Below are 10,785 nucleotides of genomic sequence, written 5' to 3'. Positions count from 1 at the left end.
TGATGAATAGCCGCATTCCCTTTAATTTTTTAAGTTGGAACTGGAAATGTTTGCTGATTGCTGTTCTCAGTGACCAGACCAACTGCAACACTGGCAATAACAATGTAATTTAAGCATTTAAATACTGTAGCAATCAGTTTAACCAGAAGCAAACCAGCACAAAGTCCAAATAAAGAGTTTATGAACACAACTATCTGTATTTTAGTAACATAGCAGACTTGTTGAATTTAGAGGCAAATTGTATGTTTTGAATTCAGAAAACCTCTTTTTTTTCCCCCCATCTTGGATAGTGAGACTTTTCTATGTTCGGTTAAGAGTACATCCTTCAAACAAGCAGTGGCAGTGAATAAGAATGTAACATTTTGTCAGGCTTATGAGAGACAAAAAACCACAAGTTTCTTACATTCAAATTGTAAGGCATGGAATGAAGCAATATCCTGTAACTATGAGTAAAATACACATTTTCGGCTTTTATATCAACGCGGTGGGCGTTAATTGGATGACTTAGTTTGATATTAAGCCAATAGGAACAAAGTTAACGACCTCTTCTCCCTCCTTTGTAACTGGCCAAACTTCAGCAGCACTCCCGGTGACGACGGCCTCTGCGCGTCTGATTGGTTCCCGGATTTCACCAGTGGCTCCAGCCAATCAGAAAGAAGGATGCGTTGTGTGTCTCATGGTATAACCGTAAAGAAGGCAAAGGAAACTGCTGCTCTTTCGTGTGAATTCACAGAGAACGTTTAGTAGCGAAAACCGGTTAAGCTTCTTCAACATTTAGCTAGAATTTCTTTATTTATTACCAACAATCCAGGTGGAAGACCATGGCTTCGGGAGGGGAGTAAGTATATATAATCTTTAGATTTGTTAAAAGGCATTTCTTTTGTTAAAGTGACAACTGGCTAATACCCTTTAAATGTTTTACGTTCGGGATGTTAATACATTACGAATTTGCTAGCAATAGGGCTAATGGGGTCAGTTACTTCATCCTCCGCAGTATTTCACGGAGCTTGAAAACTTCCCCGCAGTTTTAATTTGGTTTCTTTATTAGGTATTAAAATGTTGTCCCCGTACATAATTTTCTCCGGACGGTTAACGGTACTCGGCAACCCCAGTTGTGTGACTTCACAAAGCGAAGTCATTGCTACCAGAATGCTAACTTTAGCTTAGCAACGCTGCCAAGGCCAAAGCCATCCACGATCACGCTCAAAAGTGGCCTACCCACCGTCATCGATCAACGTTTTTGGAATCGGTATCAAACGGGGGGAACAAAACATATTTCAACTGTCCGACTCGTGTTTAAGGATCACTTGACAAGCTGACGATGTTACGAGGCCAAACGGCTGATAATGTTGTGACGAACGGCTATGCTAAACGGTGCACCAACGCAGGCTAATTCACTTTAGGCGATCGGGAGTGTTTTGGCCACCTATTCAGATGGAATAAAACTCTTGAACTTGGCGTATCTTTTTTTAAATATACAGAGGAGCTGCTTGAGATTTAAACAATCGCAATGTAATTTTAACGGGGGTTCCTAAATGGACGCAGTTAGCGAACAAAGTTTTTTTTTCTCTCCCTCTCTCAGATTCTTTTGCTGTGTCATCTGCGTTCTCCTGCTCGCCAGCCGGTTAGCCTCAAGCTAGCGTTAGCATGCTGTCACCGTGAAAGGGAAACTACCTAAACAGTCCGAAGTTTCTAGAAAAAGGCGACATATTTAATTTATTTTAGTGCCTGGCGTGGACTTATGACTGTATAAAAGTATTTGTAATTTTTTTGTGCGTGTCGTAGTATGGTGGTAATACGGTGGTGGTGTGTAAAGCGACCGGTTTGCACATATCAATACAGCGTGGGCCACATAGCTTCAGTAACGCTTTTATGGAAATGTAAACACAGCCAACATTGCCACTAAAGAAAAATGTATGAATTTATTGCTGAATGTTCCTTTTATATTCATTTGAGTAAAGAGGTTAAACCGAAGAAGGTAAATATTTTTACACCAATCGTCACTATACAATCAATAGACTGGGATTGCACTTTGATAAGGATCGAATTGTATTGGCTGTCATATATGGTCCAAATTCAGTTCAGATGGAGTTATTTATTAAATACCACCGGATTAGTTTCAGTTGGACCTGCTAATGGAGTGGCTTGAAATTAATTCAGATGTAATGTGATTTGGTGCTGTATAAGCAAACTGCCCTCAATAACTAAGATTAAAACGAGTATACAAAAATCTAAAGAAGTTGAAACAAAAACTACATTTAAAAGGCAATTTAGTTGGAGAGATGATGTGTACAACAAATTAACGCTCATTAAAAATGCTTCAATCACCCATACAATTTTTAATTGTATTTTTTTTTTTTATCCAGAATGATTGTTTTTGCAGAATGTTGCCTTTTAGTTTGATCCTGATTCCTTTTTCGATCAGTTGACGCACCTAAGATATGGGAAGATTAGGACTTTGTATCAAAACAAAATTCCTGAGGGTCATTTTGTGTCTGGAAAGAGTCTGGCATTAATGACCTGCACTTAAAGAAGCCTCCTTCAAAGGAAATGTTAAGTAAGCATCAATTTGCATCTGCCTTGTGGACGTTTCAAACCAGCCGATTATTTATTTAAAACAGTTACAGATAGTTTACGTTTGACAGGGAATTGATAAATATTAATATTCATTGAACTTCATTCGATGGTAGGATCTTGTTCTGATAAGCCAAGCGGAGGTCAGAGGTATTATCAGTGGAGATATAGCCTTCAGAACATAAGGCCCAGTTAATTTAAATTTCTTATAGATGTTTTTTTTTTTTTTATTATCAAGATAGTAGAATACAAGGAGTAATGACCTGATGGACAGTATTACTCTACATACCTGTGAACAAAATGCTTTATTTATGGGTACAAAAAGAATGATTTGACCTTGAGCCAACCAACTGTGGCACTTGGAGTTGTGTGACAAAATACCACATCTAAAAGTGAACAAATAAAACTGATTACAACATGGTAATTTGCCACGTGTGATTATTTTTTTTTAATTTAATCTAAAAAAGCATTTTAGTGCTTTTAAGCCTTTATTCCAAGGAATAAGATGATTTAATTTGACTCTATCCACTGTTTCTGCTCCATAGAACTAAAAATGATGACCTACAAACTGCAATTCTGAAACAAAAGAGCAGACCCAACAGACTGATTGTTGATGAATCGATCAACGAAGACAACAGCGTGGTCTCTCTTTCTCAGGTAATTATCGAGAGGCCTTTTTGTTTTGTTTTTGGCACAGCTGGTTAGACCAAGTCGGGTCCTGATCCGTTGAGATGCGGAAGAGTTGACGCGACAAACCGATCGACTCAAATGTCTCGTGTCTCTTTAAGGCCAAGATGGACGAGCTGCAGCTCTTCCGTGGCGACACAGTTCTGATGAAGGGGAAGAAGAGGCGGGAGACGGTGTGCATCGTGCTCTCAGATGACACCTGCTCCGACGAAAAGGTTCGGATGAACAGGGTGGTCCGCAACAATCTGAGGGTCCGTCTTGGCGACGTCATCAGGTGGGGAGGAGCAAACCTTTTTGTCCGTCTCTCGGCCGACATGCCCGTGTAGAAGTTAAGTCGTGCTAACCGTGACTCGTTCTTCAGCATTCAGCCGTGCCCTGATGTGAAGTACGGAAAGAGGATTCACGTCCTGCCGATAGACGACACAGTAGAGGGAATCACTGGCAACCTGTTTGAAGTCTACCTGAAGCCGTACTTCCTGGAGGCTTACAGACCGATCCGCAAAGGTGACTCCCGCTGGCCTTTGTCGTGCCGTTGCCTTTAATCTGTCGGTACAAGTCAAGATGTGGTCTTGAAGTAACTATTTTTTTCACTTTCACTTAAAAAGGGGATATTTTCCTGGTCAGGGGAGGCATGAGAGCTGTGGAGTTCAAGGTGGTTGAGACCGATCCTTCCCCCTACTGCATTGTTGCTCCCGACACAGTCATCCACTGTGAGGGCGAGCCAATCAGGAGAGAGGTACGAACACACTCAAGCCATCCCTATTTAAATCTGGTTATAAATGAGCGCTGCACTCTCAAACGCGCGACCTTTAACCTTGCAGGACGAGGAGGAGTCCTTGAACGAGGTGGGCTATGACGACATCGGAGGAGTCAGGAAGCAGCTAGCTCAGATCAAAGAGATGGTGGAGCTGCCTCTCAGACATCCTGCGCTCTTTAAGGCCATAGGAGTCAAGGTGAGGACCTCGTCTCTTCTCTAAGTCCAAATCCCCACGTTTAATACGCAAGAAAATGGAGTAAAATTTGATCTTATTACTTAAACTAGAATTTATACAGAGGTTAACCTGCGACAGGTCATTTTGCCATTGATCAGTACATTCCATTCCCGTTCTTGTATTTTCACAAAAGGGGGAAAAAAAGTCTTAATGTCTAAGATTTTTGTTTCAATGTCCTTTTTTATATATTGGGAGACTTCACTTTAGAGAAATGTATCTTGTTAAATAGTTGTCGTTAGACAAAATGTAGATTTTTGGGAAGGTCCTGATGAAATGTCCCGCCGCCCTCAGCCCCCACGTGGAATACTTCTATACGGACCACCGGGAACTGGAAAAACCTTGATTGCCAGGGCTGTGGCAAATGAAACGGGAGCTTTCTTTTTCCTCATTAACGGTGGGTGCGCTCACCGACGTTTCTGTTTTTAAAGTCTCCCCGGACATAAGAGGACCGCTTTCCCTACAACATAAACCTTGATCTTGTTATTTCAGGCCCTGAGATCATGAGCAAACTGGCTGGAGAGAGTGAGAGTAACCTGAGAAAGGCCTTCGAGGAAGCGGAGAAGAATGCTCCTGCCATCATCTTTATTGATGAACTTGATGCAATTGCTCCAAAGAGGGAGAAGGTGAGTGTAAAGTTGCACACGGCCTGTTTTCAGAGACGCAAGAATGTTTTTATGTCTTTTTTAATGGATGAAAGTTCAGTAATGAATCTGTGTAAAATGACTATAATGCACGGCCATCGTTCACCACCGACTGTAAACTCTGGATTTGCTTTCCAGACTCACGGAGAGGTGGAGAGGCGCATTGTTTCCCAGCTGCTGACTCTTATGGACGGCCTGAAGCAGAGGGCTCACGTGATCGTCATGGCTGCCACCAACAGACCCAACAGCATTGACCCGGCTCTCAGGAGATTTGGTAAATCCTTGTTTTTCAAGCAGATATCCTGGCTTTTTTTCTTATTTATTTTTTTTTTTTTGGCATTGCTAGTATTGTTTTTATACTGACAAGAACTGGTGTGGCAACTATCAGTTTCCTCTTAAATCCTGTGGCAAATGTTCCAAGTAGCCTGGGTGTGCATGTTTGTGTCTTCACTACCCGGTGAACATGATTGCGACTATAAAACACTTACTCCCCAGCAGTTTTATATGAACACGTTTAAGTTGCACTATGGACCCTTTATTATACATGTTGTTGCCCTTGGAACCAAGTTTCATTTTCCTTTTTGTTTTAAAAATAATAATGGGGGTTTCCCTGCTAAACAAAGTACAGCACAGCTCCACTGGCTTTCATTTTTCACAGCTGTGCGCTTTAGACTCTCGCTGTGGTCCACCCACCTCCGCTGTTCTGCATTTTAAAGACATGGTTTAATGTTTCTGGAGGGCAGCAAATGAATTTAGCTCAGATTCAAATGCAGGTCTCCTCCTTCATCTGAGGGAAAGTTTTTTTTTTTTTTTTTTTTCTAAGTGTCTCGACTTGCGTCTGAAATGTTCACCGTTGCGATGATGTAAAAGCACTGAGTGCTGTCCACCGTCTCCGCTTCCAGGGCGTTTTGACAGAGAGGTGGACATCGGCATCCCCGACGCCACTGGCAGGTTGGAGATTCTGCAGATTCACACCAAGAACATGAAACTGGCTGACGATGTTGATCTGGAGCAGGTTTGTGCGGGTCATTTCCTCCGTCAGGTGTTAAGGCTAACAAGGTGTAATAAATAAAAAAAACAGCAGAATTAGCATGGCACTTTTCTTTACATCCAAACTTCTTTTCTAAACGATCTCCTGTCCCATAACGTTTATCTCAGGTAGTCTGCAGCAGACGGTAAGTTTTTATACTTAAATATTTTTAGATTCAACTTTATTGTCATTAAACAGGTACAGGTACAAGGCAACGAAATGCAGTTTAGGTCTAACCAGAAGTGCAATAGCAGCAAGTGCAGGATAAACAATGGTTCCATAAGTACAGGACATGGGTTTTTACTGAATAAATATAGAGATGGATACTATTATAAACAGAATTTTACTGATCATTTTGTCCTATGAATATAATATATGGATAACTAGTATTGTGAACTAAATTTACAGCTGGATATGTACCGAATATAATATACAGGTGGATATTACTATGAGTAGAGTTTTACAAATATTTACAATAGCATAATATACATGTCCATTTTGTTCTTAAGGAAGAACAAAATGGACAAATCTAACGTATTCAAGTTTTTGATAATGTTCATAATTCTGTTTATACTTCGGTGGAAACTGTCATTTTAATAACTAATGAGATGCATCAGAAAATATTGCAGATGGTTTTTTATTTTTTTTATTTTAGTAATAATTTCAACCATTCTTCTGCTCCATAAAGACACAGAAATGTGTCAGAAAGATAAACGTGACGCATCAAATCCCATACGATCGTTGGGATGGCTCCATATTTCAAACACATTTTTGCTTTTAGCGTCGGTTGTTGCTTTAAAGGCGACCTTGACCGTGGCCACATTTTGAACCACCAGCCCTCACTGCTTCTTTTGTTCTGCAGGTCGCCAACGAGACCCACGGCCACGTCGGTGCAGATCTGGCGGCTCTGTGCTCCGAGGCGGCTCTGCAGGCCATTAGGAAGAAGATGGACCTGATCGACCTTGAGGACGAGACTATCGATGCTGAAGTCATGAACTCTCTGGCCGTTACCATGGACGACTTCAAGGTAAACCTGTAACGTGATCTTGTCAAATGGGGTTTAGATGTATCACTTGGCCAGTAATGGCCGTCTCTGTCAATACTAACTCGGTCGACTCCGTGTTGCAGTGGGCTCTGAGCCAGAGCAACCCGTCCGCTCTGAGGGAGACGGTTGTCGAGGTTCCCAACATCACTTGGGAGGATATTGGAGGTCTGGAAGATGTGAAGAGGGAGCTGCAGGAGCTGGTGCAGGTATGAGCGAGAATGTGCTGGAAAAGGATTCTTTACTGGTTGTAGAGCTGGAATATATTCCCTGATTGTAACCGTGGTACCCTGTGCTTTATTCAGTACCCTGTAGAGCATCCAGACAAGTTCCTGAAGTTTGGCATGACCCCGTCCAAGGGGGTGCTTTTCTATGGTCCCCCTGGTTGTGGTAAGACTCTGCTGGCCAAAGCCATTGCCAACGAGTGCCAGGCAAACTTCATCTCCATCAAAGGACCAGAGCTGCTCACCATGTGGTTTGGAGAGTCTGAGGCTAACGTCAGAGAGATCTTTGACAAGGTAAGTCATGTTTTTTTTGTTTTTTTTGTTTTGTTTTTTTCTATTCAACCCATTTAAATCTCAAAGGAATCATCCTGTAAAGGGGGTTACCATGAGGTTTTCTCCCAGGCGGGAATTTTAATGTCGCTCTCAAATATCGAAGCATTTCAAATAAGCAAGCAACGCTTAGTGGCTACAATACACTGGGGGAAATAAACTCAAAAAGAACTGTGTATATAAAAAAGATGTATGTCTAAGATATATGAAAATTAAGCCCTAGAAAAAAGTGGATCTCGTATCGATGTTTGGAGAGGGGGGGGGGGTTAGCACTATATTAATAAAACGATTAACAATCCATTTTTATCGATGCAAAATGACAGCATCAATCCACATCGTCATTTGTAAGGTATGCCTTCATTTTGAAGCTTGCAAGGCACGAGACTATAGTGAAGATCTGTATTGGATTTTTTGTCAAACGTATTGATCCATTTGTTTGTAGGAAATAAAGTCTGAAAACTTTATTTTGTCTTAGAGGTGGATGAAGGAACCCCGCTGATAAACATTAAATTAAAAAACAGACATTTGACAGCTTTGACAATATTTACGCCTTAGATCTGTTTGTTTTTTATTATTTTTTTATACTGGATTTAACTTGAGACAAGTTGGACAATACTATTTTAGATCAGTGATTCCCAAGGATTTACTTATTTTCTTAAAGATGCCTCACAATGAAACAAAAGAAGTCTCTGAAGACACAAAATGAATAGAAGCTATTAAACAATGAAGTTTTTATTTTTATTTTTTTTTTTTTTTTACTGGAGATACAGTGGTGGTTTTCTGACTTGTAGAACATGCAGATGCTAACCACTCAACGTTAATTTATTCAAATCTCTGACTGGAACGATGTTCAGCAGCCCTGTGGGCGAGTTGCTCTCTAAAACCGTTGCGCTCGCGTTCTCAGGCCCGTCAGGCTGCCCCGTGCGTGCTCTTCTTCGACGAGTTGGACTCCATAGCCAAGGCCCGCGGCGGCAACGTTGGCGACGGCGGTGGAGCTGCCGACCGCGTCATCAACCAGATCCTGACCGAGATGGACGGGATGTCTAGCAAGAAGAACGTGTTCATCATCGGAGCCACAAACAGACCGGACATCATCGACCCGGCCATCCTGAGACCCGGCCGTCTGGATCAGCTCATCTACATCCCCCTGCCCGACGAGAAGAGCAGGATCAGCATCCTGAAGGCCAACCTGCGCAAGAGTCCCATCAGCAAGGTGACTGTGCTACTCCGCTTTGTGCCTGGTCCGTACACCGACACGTTTGAGTTGAAATGATTTAGTAGATCCCTCATCAGTAACTAACTTTTCTAAGCGAGGGACTGTTGGGGGAAATTAAGAACAGATGCATATAGTCAAACCTGAGACGACATCATAAACGATCTCTTGGGTTTTCTCCCACAGGACGTGGACTTGGACTTCCTGGCTAAGATGACCAACGGCTTCTCCGGAGCTGATCTCACGGAGATCTGTCAGCGGGCCTGCAAGCTCGCCATCCGAGAGAGCATCGAGAACGAGATCCGCAGGGAGAGGGAGAGGCAGACCAACCCGTCGGCTATGGTCAGAGCTCTGTCTGCCATGAGCGTCCGCCCGCTGCGGCCCCCGAACCCTTCATGATGTCGTCCGTCTTTGTCCCTGCAGGAGGTGGAGGAGGACGATCCTGTGCCAGAGATCAGGAAGGACCACTTTGAAGAAGCGATGCGATTCGCCCGTCGCTCCGTCAGCGACAACGACATCCGCAAATACGAGATGTTTGCTCAGACACTGCAGCAAAGCCGAGGCTTCGGCAGCTTCAGGTACACTCTCTGATATTTTTAGTTCATTAACTGTTTATTTAAGCTTCCTGTGGGGTTCTGTCTTATTGTATTGCTGGTGATAAAAATTAGCATGTTTGGAAACCATGGCTGTCCTTACAAAGAAGCTTGTTTCAAGATCAGTTTTATTATGAGTGTCTGACTAATATTTAAAAAGGTCAGATCCTGGAAATGATTTTTTTATTTTTTTATTTCTTTATTTTTCCTTTGCTTTTCCCAGGTTTCCCTCCAGTGCTGCAGGTGGCAGCGGTCCAAGTCACGGCTCAGGTGGAACTGGTAGCGGTCCAGTGTTCAACGAAGATAATGACGATGATCTTTACGGATAGAGTCACACTGCCCCATAGTGGTCGGTCCTGGGATCACACCTGTACAAATTCTCACCAGATTCCACATTTTTAGGACTTTGTGCTTCTTTCATGTGTTCCCTTTTTTTTCTTTCTTTTTTTTTCTTTTTTTTTTCTTCTTTATTTTGTATAATTTCCCATGGAGAAAGCATGTAGCCACTTGGTTTGCCCTGACTTTGATGTGGGTAGGGGACTGGGATGATGAAAATGGAAGGTGAGTGACTTCAAACAAGGGTCAGAGAGGGCGGGGTTGGCGTTTTTTCAGTGGCTTCATTGTTGGTATATCACAAAAAAAAAATACAGGAATGGCTATAGTGCAGGGGGTTTCTGCTAGACTCTGAATGACAAACATTGCTGATGACTTTTTTTCTTTTTTTTAAATAAACAGTAGCATATAATGTATTACAAATTTGTCAAGGTTATGTTGTTGCAAATAAAATCTCACTAAATGGAGGAGTTACAAATGTCTCTTGATGATTTATTTTATTTTTTTATACTTTAACTCAGGAGATTTCATTGCAATTTATGTACACTTAAAAAAAATTAATAATTAAAATTCCATAATTATCAGCCATCTGTGGGATTTGAACCCCTGAACCTTGCAGCCTCTCCAGGACACAAGTGCTTTGCTCTATTAACTACTAGGCCACCACTCCTCCTACTTCGATAAGTCGACATGACTAGTTTTTGCGCGCGGTCTTTGGAAAGTCTTGATTTAGGTCCTAAATAATTTTAATCAGGTTTTACGTTTCCTACGTCCGTAACGCTCCTTGAAGCGCTCTCGCTGCGGTGTTACAGCCTGAAACGGTGCTCAACTAACCTTGCTTCTCAGGATGTTAGAATGTTATCAAAAATGTTCCTTTAATTCAAAATGTGATTAATTGTCAAAGATTCATTAAATGCAGCGTTCTGGGCTTCAGTCATGGGGAAGACTTGGAGGGGAAGTCACTAAATGATTATAAAGACCCTTGCCAAAACAAGGCTGTTCAGAGGGCCGGACACATGGTAGGTTTTGTGGAAGAGTCGTGCCCACAATACTAAAAGTGCCCAAAAGCTGGTTCAGTGACCACCAATGTGTGTGATTGGCCTTTAACTAAAGTTCATAGAAAATC

The 10,785-nt window shown here is 42.0% G+C and overlaps 1 protein-coding gene across 1 annotated transcript; it reads left to right on the top strand.

Moving 5' to 3' along the window:
* Positions 1-683: 683 nt before the first annotated feature.
* On the top strand, positions 684-10,133 carry LOC105926958 (valosin containing protein). Its single transcript, XM_012863513.3, has 17 exons — positions 684-838; positions 3,120-3,231; positions 3,363-3,535; positions 3,623-3,765; positions 3,867-3,997; positions 4,083-4,214; positions 4,545-4,647; positions 4,743-4,876; positions 5,033-5,168; positions 5,797-5,909; positions 6,787-6,951; positions 7,053-7,175; positions 7,272-7,484; positions 8,425-8,733; positions 8,920-9,075; positions 9,157-9,311; positions 9,550-10,133. The coding sequence occupies exons 1-17, from the start codon at positions 822-824 to the stop codon at positions 9,653-9,655; spliced, it is 2,421 nt and encodes an 806-aa protein (XP_012718967.2). The 5' UTR covers positions 684-821; the 3' UTR covers positions 9,656-10,133.
* Positions 10,134-10,785: the final 652 nt, after the last annotated feature.

The sequence above is a fragment of the Fundulus heteroclitus genome, chromosome 12 (genome assembly GCF_011125445.2).
Source record: "Fundulus heteroclitus isolate FHET01 chromosome 12, MU-UCD_Fhet_4.1, whole genome shotgun sequence".
Classification (NCBI taxonomy): domain Eukaryota; kingdom Metazoa; phylum Chordata; class Actinopteri; order Cyprinodontiformes; family Fundulidae; genus Fundulus; species Fundulus heteroclitus.
The sequence above is the reverse complement of the archived record's forward strand: the minus strand, read 5'-3'. Positions and strand labels throughout refer to the sequence as shown.